Source organism: Scyliorhinus canicula, chromosome 2 (genome assembly GCF_902713615.1).
Source record: "Scyliorhinus canicula chromosome 2, sScyCan1.1, whole genome shotgun sequence".
NCBI lineage: Eukaryota > Metazoa > Chordata > Chondrichthyes > Carcharhiniformes > Scyliorhinidae > Scyliorhinus > Scyliorhinus canicula.
Window position 1 is genome coordinate 32,765,421 of NC_052147.1, and position 19,919 is coordinate 32,785,339.

At 49.4% G+C, this 19,919-nt stretch overlaps 1 protein-coding gene across 5 annotated transcripts in view; it reads right to left on the reverse strand.

The window, feature by feature from the left end:
- The window catches only part of prkcha (protein kinase C, eta, a), a 268,817-nt gene that overhangs the window by 14,120 nt on the left and 234,778 nt on the right, over positions 1-19,919 (reverse strand). For 4 of the 5 annotated variants that reach the window (XM_038775500.1, XM_038775526.1, XM_038775519.1 and 1 more), the window contains 2 exons: positions 17,377-17,515; positions 10,560-10,748 (listed from right to left, as the gene is read on the reverse strand). In XM_038775500.1, coding sequence (XP_038631428.1) covers positions 10,560-10,748; positions 17,377-17,515 — 328 coding nt within the window. The remainder of the gene's footprint in view (positions 1-10,559; positions 10,749-17,376; positions 17,516-19,919) is intronic. The other variant, XM_038775509.1, reaches the window with a different exon arrangement.

Genomic DNA, 19,919 nt, shown 5'->3' on the forward strand with positions numbered 1-19,919 from the left:
AAGCAAGCCCCCAGAGGTGGACTTCCTGGGGAAGGCAAACAAATGGTTGTGAGGGGGTCTCGTTCATGGCCGTACAGAGGAGCGACCTAATGGAATGTAGGGCATCGGGTAGGACCTCCTGCCAGCGGGCGATTGGGAGACTCCTTGACGTAGGGCTAGAAGGACAGCCTTCCAAACTGTCGCGTTCTCCCACCCCACCTGCCCGTTTCCCCGCGGGTTATACCTCGTTCTGCTCGAGGCGATGCCCTTGCTGAGCAGATATCAACGCAGCTCATCGCTCATGAACGATGTACCCCGGTCGCTGTGGATATAAGCGGGGAAACCAAACAGTGTGAAGATGCTGTGCAGTGCCTTGATCACGGAGGCCGAGGTCATATCGGGGCAGGGGACAGCAAAAGGGAAGCGGGAGAACTCATCAATAACGGTGAGGAAATAGATGTTGCGGTTGGTGGACGGGAGGGGCTTTTGAAGTCCACACTTAGTCGCTCAAAGGGCCCAGAGGCCTTTATCAGGCCTGGTCGATTGAAGTGCGGTTTGCATTCCGCACAGATCTGGCATGCCTTAGTCATGGCCTTGACCTCCTCTGTGGAGTAGGGTAGGTTGCGGGACTTGATGAAATGGGCAAGCCGGGTGACCCCCAGGTGGCAGAGGTCATTGTGGATGGCTCTCAGGTGGTCTTTTTGCGCGTTGGCGCACGTGCCGCAGGACAGGGCATCCGGGGGCTCGTTGAGCTTCCCCGGGCGATATTTAATATCGCTCGATCCTCCACCTCAGAATTTTGTCATTCTTTATTTTGCCCCGTTGTGCGTTATCGAACATAAAGGCGACCGACCGTTGGTCGGTGACGAGGGTGAACCTCCTACCGGCTAGGTAGTGCCTCCAGTGCTGTACGGCCTCCACTATAGCTTGTGCCTCCTTCTCGACTGCAGAGTGCTGCATTTCCGAGGCGGTGAGGGTTCGGGAGAAGAACGCTACTGGTCTGCCCGCCTGGTTGAGGGTAGCAGCCAGGGCGACGTCTGATGTGTCGCTTTCTACTTGGAAGGGAATGGCTTCGTCCACCGCGTGCATGGCGGCTTTGATGATGTCGGCCTTGATACGGCTGAAAGCCGGCTGGGCCTCAGCCATCAGGGGAAAAACCGTGGTCTTAATGAGTGGTCGGGCTTTGTCCGCATATCTGGGGACCCACTGGGCGTAATAGGAGAAAAGCCCCAAGCACCATTTGAGTGCCTTGATGCTACTGGGAAGGGGAAGTTCCTTAAGGGGACGCATGCGGTCGGGGTCTGGGCCTAGGACCCCGTTTTCCACGACGTTGTACGTGAGGTTGAGGGCCCGGGCAGTCTGGAGGAACTTCCTCAGGTTTGCGTCGTGGTCCTGCTGGTCATGGCCGCAGATGGTGACATTGTCCAAGTACGGGAAGGTAGCCTGTAAGCCGTACTGGTCCACCATTTGATCCATCGCCCTCTGGAAAACGGAGACTCCGTTTGTGACACCAAAAGGGACCCTGAGGAAGTGAAACAGCGACCGGCTGCTTCGAAGGCCGTGTTGGGGCGGTCCTCTGGGCGGATAGGGAGTTGATGATAGGCAGATTTTAGGTTGACCGTGGAGAATACCCGATACTGGCCGATTTGAGTCACCATTTCTGCTATGCGGGGAAGTGGGTACGCATCGAGTTGCATAAAGCGGTTTATGGTCTGGCTATAATCCACTACCATTCGTTGCTTTTCCCCGGAGTGGACTACCAATACTTGAGCCCTCCAAGGGCCGTTGCTGGCCTCTATGACCCCCTCTTTTAGTAGCCGCTGAACCTCTGACTTGATAAAAGTCATGTCTTGGGTACTGTACCGGCGACTCCTGGTGGCGACAGGCTTACAATCAGGAGTGAGGTTCGCGAAGAGGCGGGGTGGCGCAACTTTAAGTGTCGCCAGGCTGCATACCGTGAGTGGGGGCAGGGGCCCGCCGAACTTCAGTGTCAGGCTCCACTGAAAGTGGCTACACTGAAAGTCCAGACCGAGCAGCAAGGGGGCGCAGAGGTGAGGGAGGATGTAGAGTTTAAAACGGGTGTATTCAGCGCCTTGAATTGCGAGGTCAGCGTCACAATACCCCGTGATTTGTACCGAATGGGACCCAGAGGCGAGGGCAATTGTTTGGTAGGCGGGGTGGGTGCGCAGAGAGCAGCGCCTTACCGTGTCTGGATGGATAAAGCTCTCCGTGCTCCCGGAGTCGAATAGGCAGGGAGTGTCGTGGCCATTGATTTGTACCCACATCATTGAGTTCTGCAGGTGCTTCGGCGTGATTGATCGAGCGTGATCGCTCCTATTTGCGGGTAGTCAGAGTCCTCGGTTAAGTTGGACTCACAAAATGGCCGCCTGGAGTCACAAAATGGCCGCCGCCGTCGGTCGCACGTGTCGGGGTTCGATGATGGCCGCCGCCAAGATGGCCGCTCCCATGACTCGCACAAGGTCGATGACACGTCGGAAGTGGGCGTGTCCGGCCGCCGCGCGGCCGCGTTGCGGAGCCTGTGAGGCCGGGAGCTTGATTTCTGGGCCTGGTGAGGATTTTGTTTGTGGCCTTTGGGGCCAGCCAGGCAGACTTTAGCGAAGTGCCCTTTCTTCCCGCAGTTGTTGCAGATCGCGGAGCGGGCCGGGCAACGTTGACGTGGGTGCTGGCCTTGCCCACAGAAATAGCATGGGGAACCCACGGAGTGAGCGGATCGCCGCGCGGCGCAGGCCTGTAGCGTGGCCGAGTCTGGAGGGGATCAAGAGGGGTTTGCAAGGTCCGCGGAGTATGTACGGAGGTTACGGTGGGCCATTTCTAGAGGAGAGGCGAGTGTAACCGTGCCTTGGAGATCCTTTGCCCCGTCTTCTAGGAGCCGCTGCCGGATGTACGAGTACCTGATACCAGACACAAAGGCATCGCGAATATGCAAGTTCATGTGGGCTTCTGCCGTCACTTCTTTATGGTTGCAGTTTTCCACGTACTCGTCCAGAGTTTCCCCGGAACGCTGGCTGCAGGTTGAGAATGTCTGGCAAATGTCTGGCGTGTACCTCTTTAATCGGCTTCACGAAGCGTTTCTTCAGTATCTCAACCGCAGTTTCGTAGGTCGTAGCGTTCTCGATCATGGAGGAGAGTCGGTGGGCCACCCGGACATGTAGTAATCTCAGCTTGCGAGCGCCGTCGACATCAGTCGCTGAGGAGTCAAGATAGTCCTCAAAGCACCGGAGCCAATATTTCAAAATTTCCGGGGCTTCCGGCGACCGAGCGTCCAGGTTGAGTTTCTCCGGCTTTAGAGCGCTGTCCATCTTGATGATTAAATTGAGATACCCTCAATTATGACACAGGAGAGAAGATAGGTAATTCAAAGGCTTTAATCATCAGAGAACTGAACAACAGCCGAGAAGTGTGCTCACCACATGCTGCCGAGTGAGCCTCATCTTATATACCCTTTCCTGGGGGCGGAGCTAGAGGCAGAGTCCCCCAGGGTTCCATCCCAGTCTTAAAGGGCCAATGTATTAAAGGTAAGGTACCGTTACAGCAGCTACTGATACCATTCATCACACTTGCCTTCAGCGGCACTTCCTGCTTCCAGCTTTCACCATGGACGGCATGGGAGCAGCTTCTGTAACTCCGCCTTCCACCTCTGCTGAGAGGCAGGAGAGCAAAGGCCACACCACCATCATCAGCAACAGGAGCTTCCTTCTCCTCAGTCACACGCCCCTCCTCAGGGCAGAAAGGATGAGCACCGTGACCCAGCTGGAGGTTCACCAGACCCCCAACACAGAGCCTGCAGGCACAGTGGCTGAATGACCTCCAAATGTGTTGTATCATTCTATGGTTAACACAAGAATTATCAGCAGGTGCTTAAGGCACAGCTCAGTTCGCACAGACTGTTGCTTTTGCATTTAATTCTTGCACTGTCTCTGCCGATCAAGTTCAATTTGTGCTGTTTTTCTTTACTGCTCGCAACTGCAAAAAGTAGTAGCTCCAAAACAATTCAGGAAACGCAGACATGGGGAGGAGAAAAAGCAGGATGCCAGATTCTATTCAGGTTGGTACTGTTGCATTAAATGAACAATATGTGCTTCCTGTACAGACCCCGGGAAATGAAGAAACACACACAACATTCCTCATATCTGTATTTGGGAGGCAGGTCACCAGCACGCACATGATTCTGTTGCTATCTTTCTCTGGGCGTCAAATTGGTGAACCTGCGCACTTGTCATGATAGCAACTGAATGTGTAAAACCACATTTGCAGAAATACTTGGCAAACATCAAAGCAGAAACGGTGTGCATGCCACAGAGAAAAAACCCAGCCAATTCCTTTTTCGGCCTATTGGGACAGTGCTAGAGTTATCTTGGCTTTTCTTTTGGAAAGAGAGAAGCTGTAAGGCTGCCTCAATGCGTTGAGGAGGAAATCCTGGGGAAAGAAACAGGTGTGGCTGGGTGTCACTGTGCATCACGACACACACTTCACAGCAAGCGGATAGAGTCCGGTTGTTAGATGATAGTCTTCATGTGCACACCACAAGTGTGCCTGGACGTTGGACAATGGTGGGAACAGATCTTTGTATCACTGCAGGGATAACTGGAATCTGCACTGTGATGTGGCAATACAATTCAAGGAAAGAGGTTGTTATTAATTACAGGATTAAGCTATTTCTTCAGTTTCCAGCGTGATTCACGGTTAGATGAACAAGGGAAACACTGTTGGATAGTTTGTTTCACCTATCCTTGTGCACCTCTGTTGGCTAAAGGCCCAATCAAATGGCCTCGTCGCGCCCGACGTGGGACGTGACGAGACCGTTGAATCCCGCTAGAGGCCTCTCGCGAGATTTGCGACAGTCAGGCCGCCTCGCGAGATCTCACTGGGCGGGATCCAGATCTGTACGTTTGAGTGAGCAGTCAGGCTCACTGTAATATATCTGCACCGCATTTCCAGATGAAGGGGGGGGGGGGGGGGGGGGGCAAGGTGGCCTGGCCCGCGATTGGGGCCTACCGATCGGCGCGATGGCTGGTTCCGTGGTGGCCTACTTTACTCCGTGCCGGGCCCCTGTAGGGCTCCGCCATATTGCCCAGGGGCCGGCGCGGAGAAGGAAACGCCCGCGCATGCGCGGAAATACACCGGCCATTCTGCGCATGCGTGGAAATATGCCGGCCATTCCGCACATGCGCGGACTGGCGCTGGCTGGTTCTGCGGGGACCACTCCAGCGGCAACCTCGACCCCTAGAAAGAAGCAAATTCCTCACTTTCAGGGGCCGTTGACGTCAGAGTCGTTGACGCCGGGTTTCACGTTGGCGTGGGTACATAGCCCATTAGTAGAGAATCCCGCCCAATAAATGTGAAAAGTGGATGATAATGCCTGAAGTAAAGTGATAAATAATCTTAATTCACTTGCTGTAATATAGTAACGATGATAATCAGTCTGTAGCATAATTAACTTGAATTTGTAGAAGCCATTTAATAAAGTATCACAAGTGTCCGAAGGAGAGGAGGAAATTGCCAGAATTCCCACTCCCGTTTGTTATCTACCAACTACATCAGTAACATTAGCATTGGGCCCAGCAATGATATCCCCCAAGACTGCACTGCCTTCAATGTGAAATGTGAAGTTATCCACTTTGGACGGAGGTACAGAACATAGAACAGTACAGCACAGCACAGGCCCTTCGGCCCTCGATGTTGTGCCGAGCAATGATCACCCTACTCAAACCCACGTATCCACCGTATACCCGTAACCCAACAACCCCCACCTTACTTTTTAGGACACTACGAGCAATTTAGCATGGCCAATCCACCTAACCCGCACATCTTTGGACTGTGGGAGGAAACCGGAGCACCCGGAGGAAACCCACGCACACACGGGGAGGACGTGCAGACTCCGCACAGACAGTGACCCAGCCGGGAACCGAACCTGGGACCCTGGAGCTGTGAAGCATTTATGCTAACCACCATGCTACCGTGCTGCCCGTGCTGCACAGAGTGGCAGAGCATTATTTAAATGGTGGTAGATTGGGAAATGTTGAGGTACAGAACCTGGGTGTCCTTGTACAGCAGTCACTGAAAGCAAACATGCAGGTACGGCAAGCAGTTGGGAAGTCAAGCAGTATGTTAGCCTTCATTGCAAGAGGACTCGAGTACAGGAGCAAGGATGATGTACTGCAGCTGTACAGGGACTGGGTGGGACCACACCTGGAGTATTGTGTGCAGTGAGTCAGGGGGGGCGGGGGCAGGATTGGTGTATGACGAGAAATTGGGTCAACTGAGCCTGAATTAACTGGAATTTTAAAAAATGAGTTGGGATCTAATTGAAATAGTGGAGCAGCAATGGTAGCACAGTGGTTAGCACAGTTGCTTGACAGCTCCAGGTCCCAGGTTCGATTCCCGGCTGGGTCACTGTCTGTGCAGAGTCCGCACGTTCTCCCCGTGTGTGCGTGGGTTTCCTCCGGGTGCTCCGGTTTCCTCCCACAGTCCAAAGATGTGTGGGTTAGGTGGACTGGCCATGCTAAATTGCCCTTAGTGTCCAAAAAATGTCAAGTGGGGGTTACTGGGTTACGCGGATAGGGTGGATATGTGGGCTTCAGTGGGGTGCTCTTTGCAGACACGATGGGCCTAATGGCCTCCTTCTGCACTGTAAATTCTGTGATTTCTATGAAATATTTAAATTTTGGCAGGATTGGACAGACTAGATGCAGGGATGTTGTTTACTCTGGCTGGTGGAGTCTAGAACAGGAGGTCACAGTCTCAGGATATGGGTATAGGCCATTTAGGAATGAGATGAGGAGAAGTTTCTTCACTCAGATGCTGGTGACCCTGTGGAATCCTCTACCACAGCGCTGTGGAGGCCAAATCACTGAATATATTTCAGAAGGAAATAGATTTCTCGACTCTAAAGGTGTCAAGTGGCATGGGCGGAATGCTGGAGTATGGCGTTGAGATGAAGGATCTGCCATGATCATGTTGAATGGTGGAGCAGGTTTGAAGGGCCGAATGGCTTACTTCTGTTCCTATTTAATTTGTTTCTGTGCCTATCTATAAGACACAAGTCAGCAGTGCGATGGGACGCTCATGGATGAGTGCAGGTCCCAACAACAATCAAAAAGCTCAACACCATCAACCATCCAGCACCCCATCCATACACATGCTCTCCGTCCACAAGTGTATCGTGGCAGCAATGTGTACCATCTACAGGTAGCACTGCAACAATTTGACAAGCAAGCCTCCTTTGACATCTCTTCCAAAAGAGCGACCTGTACCCCCGACCCATAGGGAGACCACCAGCTTTAAGCTACACACCGTCTCGAGTCGGAAATATATGGCTGTCCCTTCACTGTCACTGGATCAAAATCCTGGAACTCCCTGCCTTAGTGCGCTGTGGACGTAGCAACACCACGTGGACTGCAGCAGTTCACGCAGGCAGCTCACCACCACCTTCTGAAGGGCAGTTAGAGATGGGCAATAAATGCTGAACTCGTTAGCAATGCTCACATCCCAAGAATGAAGAAAATTAAATATTAAATGCATTAGCAGGTTTGTGGTCCTGACAAGTGAAGGCAAGTTTCTCAGACCTTCGCTCTGATCTGTTAATGATGTGGAACTCCGAACACAGGATGTTGTAACGCAGATGCTCAGAAACAAGTCTGATCACCATCAGAGTGTCAACAAATGAATCATTGAGGAGTGCTGAACTTGATAAATTCGATAGGCACAGCATTATCTTCTTGTCCAAGCCAACACAAATGTGTGGTACAGCTGTAGAAATGTTTGCAATACATAGGATCTGACTACAGCGATAATACTTTATCTGTGGTATAATCGTCACAATCTGCAGAGTAACACATCAGTGCAGTTTTTGCCAGAATTGTGACAGAGCCTGATGACCTCCCTTGACTTATTCCATTACAATTGCAACTGTTTTGGTGAATCTAAATGAACAAACAGCAATTGTAGAACAAAGTTGGAATTTACACCACAATAATAATAATCTTTATTGTCACAAGTAGGCTTACATTAACACTGCAATGAAGTTACTGTGAAAATCCCCCAGTCGCCACATTCCTGCGCCTGTTCGGTGACACAGAGGGAGAATTCGGATCATCCAATTCACCTAACAAGCATGTCTTTCGGGACTTGTGGGAGGGAACCGGAGCACCCGGAGGAAATCCACGCCGGCACAGGAAGAACTTGCAGATTCCACACAGACAGTGACCCTTGCGGGAATTGAACCTGGGACCCTGGCGTTGTGAAGCAACAGTGCCAACCACTGTGCTACCAGGTTGCCAAACAAATTGGCATCAAAATGAATGCAATGAGCTTGATTTGAAAAGCCCCATTATTCACTGCACGAGGAGGTGTGGCCATTAATAGGTGAGTTTTATTAATAGGACAGTTTTGTTTCAGTTGAGGGTTTTTACTCATCCTCTGAATGCTCAAATGAAAACCAGAAGCAAATATTCCGGTACAAAACTTAAAATTTCCCACTGACTTCTCTCTCACCGTACGGCCATTTAAACATTAAAAATTTTGGTGAATTTTCATTTGTTGCTGGGAAAAAAGTAAACATAGAATTTGAGCCCAAATGGCTCCCACATCCCACCAGCATCCCTATCTATAGTTTGAGATTAAAACAAAGATGGCTATTGGCCTGCTTCAGTACCATGTCACTATTTTGTGGTACGTTGTCCCTTTTGTCTATTTATTCATTCATGTCATCGACTAGGTTCTCCTTCTTTGCCCATCTGGCCACCCTAGCCTGAGGGGTCATGTAGTGTGGTTCCATGACCAGTATGGAATGTTTAATCTTTCCAAGGGGCCGGATCAGGGATTCAGTGTGCAGGTCACCAAAGTTTCAATAGATTAATGTGCTGCGAGACGTTTCTCAGCATCCACTTTGTGCTCTCTGTTGTAAGGCATGAGGAAAGAAGACTTCCAGATTTACCGAGGTCAGTTTGAGAAGCATTCCGATGGAATCCTTGCCGTTTATTTTGTTAAAAGATCTCTCAATTGACCCAGCGAAAAAAAGATTCCCTGACGGCCCAGTGGGTGAAAGCAATGCCGAATACAGCACTAATCCAAATAAACTAGAAAAAACCCACCAGGTCCACTTCCTAACCTGTGCTGAATAAAAAGAAAATGAAACATATGCATTTATGTACCGCCTTTCACAACCTCAGGACATCGCAACGCATTTTGCATTATGATAAAGGAAAGGAAAGCCGTCATAGCCCCAGATGACCATCGGCTGATGGTGGTTTGACTTGAGGGTCACCACAGCCCAGGCGAGGGCCTCACTCTGGGTCATACCGAACCAGCTGTCCAGCCAACTGAGCTAAAATGGAAACTGTTATAATGGAGGAAATGCAGGATCAACTCTCACACAGACACTGTTAGAGTGCTGGAATTGCAGTCTGCGGTGGAATTCTTCGATTTTTCTTTGAAGTGTTTTGTCTGATGGGGAAAGCGAGGGCAGCCCAAAATTACCTCCCGAGATCGGGCTGCAGTTTTTAAAGGCTGTCCTGATCTGAAAAAAAGTAAAACAAGAATACCTCTATGGACACGGACCCCTCCGAGTTTAGCTCACAGGGCTAATCGCTGGCTTTGAAAGCAAACCAAGGCAAGCCAGCAGCACGGTTCAAATCCTGCAACAGCCTCCCTGAACAGGCGCCGGAATGTGGCAACTAGGGGCTTTTCACAGTAACTTCATTTGAAGCCTACTCGTGACAATAAGCGATTTTCACACAGATTGCTATATTGGTTCCTAATGGACCCGATCCTTTCCCTGGTCATGCTTCGGGGCAGCAGGGTAGCATGGTGGTTAGCATAAATGCCTCACCAGGGTCCCAGGTTCGATTCCCGGCTGGGTCACTGTCTGTGTGGAGTCTGCACGTCCTCCCCCTGTGTGCGTGGGTTTCCTCCGGGTGCTCCGGTTTCCTCCCACAGTCCAAAGATGTGCGGGTTAGGTGGATTGGCCATGCTAAATTGCCCGTAGTGTCCTAAAAAAGTAAGGTTAAGGGGGGGGTTGTTGGGTTACGGGTATAGGGTGGATACGTGGGTTTGAGTAGGGTGATCATGGCTCGGCACAACATTGAGGGCCGAAGGGCCTGTTCTGTGCTGTACTGTTCTATGTTCTATGTTCTATGTTCCCCAAAGATGTGCAGGTTAGGTGAATTGGCCATGGTCAATTGCCCCTTAGTGTCCAAAGATGTGCAGGTTTGGTTAAGGGATTATTGGGATAGGACAGTGATGGGCTTGGGTGGAATGCTCTTTCAGAGGTTCGGTGCAGACACAATGGGCTGAATGGCCTCCTTCTGCACTATAGGGATTCTATGAATACCTCAGAGCAACAATGACCAATAGCACATCACAAAATCATCTATTAACTGAGCTATCAGGCAAAGTGGAAATATTTCATACACACTTGAGGGATTAATTCAAGATCAGAAATATTCATCTAATTTTCGCCCAGACCACTTAGCCCCTGAGATCCAAAAGCAGTGGCTCAGCGCAGCACAGCGCAGTACCACAGCCACCTGCTGAGAGTTAGCGAGTGGGTCTCAACTTACAGCTTTCAGGATGGCTATCGCACGGTCACTCAGCCAGACAGGGTAAAGGACCTCGTCGTTCAGGATGGATTCAAACAGATCGTCTTCATTCTCGGCTTCAAACGGTGGCTGGCCACACAGCATCTCGTACAGCAGGACACCCAGCGCCCACCAGTCGACAGAAGAACCATACTGCAATTCCTGCAAAATCTGTCCAGAAACAGAATTCCTGTCAATCCACCAACCTTGCACGCAAATTAACTGGAAACTTCAAAACAGCAGAAATGTTAGATTCATGTCTGAATCAGGTCGCAAACCATTAAAACAAAGCATTCATTCAGAAAAGTTATATATGTCACCATTGGTGAGGACCCCGAAAACCTACCCTCTGTCACTAGTCCCAGTTGTTTCCATCTGGCTCATCCTCTCTCAGTTGTGCTATGAAATGGCCTAATAAGTTTGACAGACCTATAACTGCACCCTGTGCTACCTAGGAAATAGGTTGTGGCTCAATTAGCATGAAACACAGAAGAGATCCAGAATTATACATTTGTTTGACAGTGCTTGGTGCTGGAGAGATTAATTATTTGACTGCATAAGGGCACATTAGGACATTCCATGCTTTTCAGCATGTTTTGGAATGCATGATTTTAGACTGAATGGTAGCGTGGTACCTGCTTATAATTATGCCCAAGGTGCCAGGGCACGGACACCATTAAGCAGATTGCCTGGAAAAACTAAAGCGAAAAAGAGATCTAAATAAACAATTCAATCAAATGGCTAATGTAAATTTAGGTATCATACAATTCCTACAGTGCAGAAGGAGGCCCATCGGGTCTGCACCGACCCTGTGAAAGAGCACCCTATCTAGGCCCACTCACACACCCTATTCCCATAACCCCACCTAACCTTTGGACACTAAAGGGCAATTTAGCAAGGTCAATCCACCTAACCTGCGCATCTTTGGTAGAAGTATTTTGACTGAGTAACACAACCTGTCCACCTCCACAAATAACTACTCAAGGGGTTAAAGAATACAGGGCCGTGGAGAAAGAGCAGGAGGGTGGGACTATTTAGACAGCTCTTTCAATGGGACGGCACAGGCACGATGGGCCAACTGGCCTCATTCTGTGCTCCATGATCACAAATGGTGTCTGGTTCTCCAACACATTTGCCTTGGTCAGTGCGCTTGTTGGCCTTTCAGCCTCACTGCCACACACAGTGAAACATGGAGGTGAGGTGTTCATATGGGGAAGGATGACTGAGGGCAGGTGAAAGAAGTGGGCTTTTCGGAGTATCTTAATGGTAGAAAGAGAGGAAAAGAGGCAGCGAGGTTTAGTGAGAGAATTCCAAAGCTTAGTCCTCAGCCACTGCAGGCTTGGCCACCAATGGTGGAGAAATTACAATGGGGAAGAGACCAGAATTGGAGCAACGCGGATTTCTCTAAGGATTTTCGAGCTGGAGGAGGTGGGGGTGATGGGGGGGTGAGGTCTTGGAGGGATTTGAAACCAAGGAGAATTTTAAAATCAAGCTGTTGCTTAACAGGGTATCAATGAAAGCATGGGATGATGGATGGACAGGACTTAGTATGAGTTAGGACATGGGCAGCAGATGATCTTGACTTCATGGAGGGTGGAAGATCAAAGGCTGGTCTGGAGAGTTTTTGAATGCTCAAGTCCAGAAGGAATGAAGAGTGAGGCTTTCAAATGAGCTGAGGCAGGCGATGGAAAATGTATATATAATCATGGGGCAGATATGTTGTCAGATCTTCACCTCAGGGTCAAATATGACACCACTGTTGGTTCAGTCTCAGAAAGTGGCCTGGGAAAGGGATGGAGTGGGTGGCTAGAGAACAGAATTTGTGGTGAGGATCTGAGTCACAGAGGGCTTTACGAGGAATTTAAGCTTTACACTGGCCAAGTTGAGTCAGGCCACTGATTCAAGTGCCACCACAATAATTTAGAAATGGGGAAATTCGACAAGAAATGCCAGTTTATTTGAGGGGGTCAGGATTCAATTTCACTTCAAACCGATTTGATGATGTTCTCTTCTACCCAGGGTCCCACGTGAAAAACCTTTGAGTAATCTCACCCGAGGTCCGAAATGAGAAGGCCCGGAGTACAACACTGCTCACATAATTCAGCAGAAATTGGCAATAAAATGGTGACCGCTATCAGAGGGCCAAGCCCTACACTTTGCCCTCGGGAATGCTTTTATGAAGTAAAGCTACATTTTTTAAAACCGAAAAGTGGTTCTGGATCTTTGCATTTGATCCATGTCAAAAGAGAGTGTTTGGTGGAGACACGGGGTAAGAAAAATTATAAATTATTCCCTTGCCCAATATTTGCATTTCCCATCTTACAAATACAATTTTCACCAAAATAAAAATTCTGAACGCAGCCTGTCAACTTTACAGTGAGAACATTGAGTGTTCTGGCCATCTCAACTGATATGAAGCATTCTTGTGTGTTGTGTGAATTGTTCTGAATACCAGACCTTTGTGTCATGATATGCACTCATGCACATAATGAGATACAGACAGGCAGTGACAGACAAGCAGTGACAGACACCCAGTACAGCGAATCAACACACAGGACAGAACACAACCAATCACCAGGCAGAACACTAGAAGGTGGTCTCGCACTATAAAACACAGGAGGCGTCAACACTCTGCCGCTTTCCACTGGTGACAACTGTAGTGACAGTCAGGGTGTATATATCAGTTAGCACCTTCTACACGTGGCTCAGAGCTGGTCTGGTCTAGTTAGTTATAGTAGGCACACTTAGATTAGTAGAGTGTCAAACCCACAGCGAACTGTGTGCACGGCTTAACAAGTTCAATAAAGCGTATTGAACTAACATCAAAGTTTGGCGTCTACTTTCAAGTACAACTGCATCCAGTTGCTGTCCATGTTACCTCAGGGTGATTCATACGACACTTTGAACATCTGAGCTTTTACAGTTGATCAGATAAGGGAAGGTTTTCAGTCATCCTATTTTTATTATGCCGAGCAGATAGCTTGGCATGGATGCTTTATGATTTAATGTCTCTAAGAATGCATGGTCATTTCCTGAAGTGGATGGAAATTTTGCTTTTGGGTAGCAGTCAGGCTGCAGAGTTTCCACCGCCCTTAGAACGGCAATAAAGCTGCTTGTATGGGCCAACACATTCTGGCGAGGCCTCATCCGGACCCTGATTAATAGCCTCCACAAGTGAAGACCAATCATGATGGCCACTCTGAGGTCTCGGACGCCATTGGAGCCACCGGATGGGCAGGGCAGGGTAGAGTAGTACCCTGGCATTCATCCTGGCACCTGGGCACCCTTGAAATGCCAATCTGGCACCCTGGCAGTGTCTACCTGACACTGCCCAGGTGCCAGGCTGGCAGTTCCAAGGGCACCAGGTTGGCACTTTGAAGGGCCAGGGACTGAGGGGAGCCTAGCCCATGAAAGGAGGTCATGATGTGGAGATGCCAGCGTTGGACTGGGGTGAGCACAGTAAGAAGTCTTACAACACCAGGTTAAAGTCCAACATGTTTGTTTCAAACACTAGCTTTCAGAGCACTGCTCCTTCCTCAGGTGAATGCCAGGGTGCCAGATTGGCATTTCAAGGGTGCCCAGGTTCCAGAATGAGTGCCAGGGTACTCCCATTCACCTGAGGAAGGAGCGGTGCTCCGAAAGCTAGTGTTTGAAACAAACATGTTGGACTTTAACCTGGTGTTGTAAGACTTCTTACCATGAAAGGAGGAATGAATGGGGGTTATGAAGAGTGGGCCATATGAAGGGGCTTCAAAAAGGTAGGGTGAAGGGGGGGGGTCCTGAAAGGGGGCAGGGGGTTTGAAAGGTGAGGGCTTGAAAGTGGGTGGGGCCTGAAAGGGGGCCCTCAGAGACCCCATAGCGGGTCACTCAGGGAAGGCTGGGGTAATGCCCATGCCTACAGGGGTGGCATTGTCATGGGTGGGGTATGAGAGGATCCCTCAAGCTTACTTAGAGATCAGGACACCCTTTCAAAATGGCACCCCAATCTCTGAGGGGCAGGTCTCACTAGTGAGTTCAGCTCCCCACTGCTGAAAACATTTTGAAGTGTGGGCTGGACTGGTGGGAAACTCCACAAGGCTCAAAAAAATGACTAAGGGTGCGATCGATCCAGTAGATGCCGGGAGAAGCCTCTTGCAGGATTTCTGGCAGCCAGTATGCCTCGCAAGATCTACCCAGATGTTACGAGATGTTGGGATCAGGCTCCCCCCATAAAGGGCATGAATAAGCTACGCTTGATTAAGTCAGTTTTAAACCAATGTCAGTGAGCTCACCCAGGACCTACCACCTCACAGGATCGACTGGCCTCCTCTGCAATACCTTAGCCGGGTGCCGTTCAGTACTAGTCCACACAAACGTGGACCAGGTGGAACAACACCCGAGAGGTCTCCCAGGCCATCGGAGACCCCGGGTATAGGGTGGTCACCTGGCCCTCGCCATGGAATGTGCGCACCTTTGCACTGCCAGTCTGGCACCTTGGCAATGGCACCCTGGCACTGTCAAGGTCCCCAGGTGGCCCTGCGAAGCCAGCAGGAGCAGTGCCAGAGTGGCAGTGCCAGGATGCCTGGGTGGCACTGCCAAGGGACAGGGCCTGAGGGGGGCATTGTCCATGAATGGTGGGTGGATGGGGTGGTGTGAAGGGTGAGGGGTGTGCAGGGCAACTAGGTAGGGGCCTCTGGGAGTTTGGGGGGGCGTCCTGAAAGGGAGGGCTGTAAGGGGGAGTGGGGGGGGGGGGGGCTGAAGAGGGGTGTTCTCACTTGGGAGCGTGTGGAGTAATGCCCATGTGTGTGCTTGGTGACATTGCCCATGGGTAGGACTGAACTGATCCCCCAATTGGGGGGTATCCCAGGGGACTGAAGACCCCAGGTGCTTATCCTCTGTGCAGCATGGTATCCTGGCACTGCTGGTGCCACCTGGGCACCCTGGCATAGCCACCCTGGCATAGCCACCTGAGTGCTAGCCTGGCACTGCCAAGGTGCCAAGTTAGCATTTTTGTGAGGCGTTAATCGGGTCGAGTGTGCCCTGTGCAGGTGTTGGAGGGATGCGCAGGGCCCGGGGACCCCCTCAGTGAGCTCGGGCTTGGGGGGGGGGGGGGGGGTTGGGGGCTCTGGAGATTGGGATTTAAAAATGGCGTCCCAACCGCTCGCTACACTGAGGAATATTGCCGAGTGCAGTTCCTCAGTGCATAAAATGGGGCTATGTGCGGTCTTGGCCGAGCGTTCCCCCTGAGGCCCCCTTCCCTCCCCATCTAACAGGGGGAGCATTAAATAGCCAGGTATTTCTCGCACTGCGAGCACCGGGAAACATGTGGCTGAATGCGCTCACTGTGGGACTTGATTCCCAATTAGTTAAACTGGACCTTAAGACTGGCTAGATAGTGGCTGTGAACCCGCTGACATAACCAGTTGGAATCTCCAGCAAAACACGCCACAAATGACTTGGAAACTGTTCCGTTACATCACGGCCTAACTGTAGGTGAATACCGGTGTGGATCTTACCCAAAGAGCCGGCGGGAAGTACCCTGCCGAACCCACCCAAAATTACACTTATGGTGGGATTTACCAGCTATTCAGGCTGGCGGGAAATTCGGGTCCCACGCTGGCACACAGGTTTCCCGGCAACAAGGGGCTAGCAACAGGATTTCCCGTTGACAACAGCAGGATCAGGAGGTCCGGCGGGCCATATCCCCCGCTGGAAAACACCCGGTGGGCTGGTCGGTAAATTCCACCCTCAGTAATTGTTTCTGAGAACCACGCCCTGTATATTTTCAAGAAGGAGTTAGATAAAGCTCTTGGGGCGAAAGACATGAAAGGATATGGGGGATGGCGAGGACAGGTTATTGAGTTGGATGATCCAACCAGGATCATAATGAATGGTGGAGTAGGATAGATGGGCTGAATGGCCTGCTCCTGATCCTGTTTTATATGTTTCAATGTGGAAGTATTTAATGGCGGCAAGAGCGCCATGTCACTTCTTTTTGGGAAGGTCTGCTGAATGAAATGCTACTCAGGCACTTAACTGGGCAGCAGCAGGTCTTCCTGGGATCAAAGACCCCAGGGACGAAGGTCCTGCCCACCAAGAACTATGGGCCAGAGGATCTACTGAACCATCGGAGAGGAGGTGGTGGCTGTTTCTTGTTTGAAATCGACCCAAGGATTACGATCCCCATTGAACCACAGGCCAAAGGTTAATGATGGTAGGAGAGAGGTCACGGGTTTGAGGTAACGAGGGCAAGGGTGGCTCTCAGTGTGCATCACCCTTTCTCAATGCAGTGTTCCTCATTCAGGCACTGAATGCACTTGAACACAGGACTACTCCTGATGGAAACTTACCCAGGTTTGTTTGTCATCCTCCCTGCAGCGTTAATACAAATGGCAGCAGGATGAAACTTTTAAGGGCCTCAAACGGGGCAATAAGGCTGTCTACAGGCCTTTCCGCCATGGACTTATTTGGGATGGAGGCAATAAGGTGGCAGGTTCCAAAACCCCACCTCCCACCTGTTTAAATGCCCCACTACCACCAAACCCGCCATGGGAGAGGGCATTAAATAATCCCCTAATGGATCGAACTATGCTAAGGAGCCCAGTACTTACCTGAGATCACCACAACATTGAGAGTACCGCAAGTTTACAGGCAGAATCTTGAGCAAAGCTTCAGTAATAGTAGCAAAAGCAAGTCCAAATGATTTAATGTGATGAAGGTACATCAGTTGTTAACCAGCCTCAATGGAATCCTCATTCTCATTCCCAACTGGATCGCTATCAAAACAATACTCAAGAATTTTAATCTGCCGTTGACCTACCTCTGGTGCAATGTAGTCAGGTGTACCACAGAAAGTCCCAGTTGTGTAATTATTATAGATTCCCTCTTTGCACATTCCAAAATCCGCCAGTTTGCAATGTCCCTCCGAATCTAAGAGAACGTTATCCAGTTTCAAATCTCTATGAGGGAAACAAAGTGATACATTTTTGCAACTTTTAAAGTGCTGTTCGAAATTACAGTGGATCTTACTACATAGTGTGACGATATCTACTGAACATTGGACAATTTGGTAAAACAGAAACATATAGCCGGTGGTCAAATGAAAAGGTAACAACATTTTTTTTACAAAGTGTCAGCTGTTCTTCTGTGCAGCACCTGTTGAGTGTTCTACAATGGCCTCAGAGCGCTAGAATTCGAGGAGTGATAAAGAGATGAGAGCATGTTTCCAGTCCCTGATTGTTATTAGTGACCCTGCTGGAAATGCCGAGTGTGCAGAGACTGAACACGTCCAGCAGTGAAGCACACCGAGGTCAAACAGCATTCCAACAGTTATTATCCTAGCTCACACATGAAGAGCTGCATTGTTGGGCAAAGCACCAAATGGCTACCAGTTCCCATGGGAGAATATGCCACCTAGAATTAGCATTTTTGGGAGCGGGTGGAAAGAAAGGATAATATCTTGTGAATATTAGCCCCTAGTGCACACGAGTGAAAATCCTGTTGCCGCACGCCCAATAATGTTTTTCGGCCTTGAACGAGATCGGTTCAGAATTTGACTTATTCTTGTTGAGAGACCATTCAAAGCTTGGGAAAAGCAGTAGAAGGAATAATTGGGAGCTCAAATTAGCAGGGAGGACTGGGCACACATTCGGCATGATTAGTTTCACACTCTGCATGGATATTGGATTTCTTGGCCTTCCCGTGTCGTATTTTGGAATTTTTATGAATACTTTGCATGCAGTTACTAATATGCTGGAAATTTGGCTGCAGAACACATCCATCAACAGTCACTGCTGTAGGCTTAACAGAGAACCGACAAATGAGCTTCTCTTCCAAATTCAGTTGGAAGCAACACAAAAAAACTGTAATGACAGAAGTTTTCCAGTAAGAGCTGCAAGACTGACTTTATTTCTATATCCCATTTAAAGGACCATTCATGAACCAGATAAAAAGTATTTATTTTTGAAGGAAAGAAAAGGAGCATTTACATTCCACCTTTCGCATCCTCAAGACCTCCCAAAGCACTTCCCAGCCAAATTACTTGTGAAATGAGTGCACTGTTGTTATGCAGGCAGCCAGTTTATGTGGGGAAAACTGACTGCAAAAAAAGATGCATTGCATTGAAGAGCCAAGAGAAAAAGTAAAATGCTGCAAATCTGAAACGAAAATAGAAAACATCAGCAACCTAACAGATCCCTTTTACAGAGACTAACGGACTCTATGCATTGTATATTTTGGCTCATCTTCTGTTTTCATCAGATCCCTTAGATGTGTCATTAATTTCAATTGGATTGAGGGAGCATCTTCAAACATTTTAAAAATCTAATAGAAAGGTTAACAAGGGGGGCTAGTGATGCTGATCTACCCCTTCTACAAATCTCACATTCAACATCAAACATTGCCATGGTAACCGAGTAAAGCAAGGCTTGTGCGTTTCTTTGTTGTACTTCAAATGTTTCCAGAAGTGAAGAAAACGGAGAGAAGATTTCACTGGTGCAGAGTTTGGGTTTCATGTCATTGCTAAGGGGGAGCACCATCAGTTTCGGGTTCTACCGGCACAGCTAGGACTGGATAGACCCAACAACTTTGTCCATCCATCTCCAGCTAGAGTTCAGATGCTGACGCTCCTGACTTCTATGCTTCTATCAAGACTAGGATGTTCTTGGATAATGAGTTGAAGATGCTGTAAGTGGCAGATTGCAACACATGGGAAGAATTGTTCTCCCTTCAACATTCTCCCCATCAACCACTGTGTTCCTGAAGGGAGTGACTCATGGTGTAGTACAGTTTGACATGCGCCAGCAGCCGCCCCCCCCCCCTCCCCCTCCCCCCACCTTAAGAAAATATTCATTCTTCTCCAGCCAGGTCAGACAATGGCAGTACCTCCTAAATCTATGGTACAAGGGCAACATGCCACAGGAATATCTTCACCACCAAGTTCTTCTCTTAGTTTACATCGTTCTAACTTGGACATGAATCACTGTTCGTCTATTGTCGCTGTGCCAATATCTGGAAAATTTGAACCTAACAAAATTTGTCAAGTACATGCACCACATCAACGGCAGTGTTACGAGAGAAAAGCTTGACACCACCGTTTGAAGGGTACCGCGTTTGAGGAAGAGTGGGAAGGATTTGCACAAAGTATAGAAGAGATTTGCTGGAATGGTCCCAGAGATGAGGGATCACAGTTGTGCGGACAGGCTAGAGAAGCTGGGCTTTCTCCTTGGAGCTGAGAAGATAAAAGAGGAGATTATATAGGGGCATTTAAAATCACGAAGGGTTTAGACAGAGTGGATAAAGAGAACCTGGGCAGAATTTTCCATTTGGGAGACTATGTGAAACTAATCGCAATGTTTACAAACA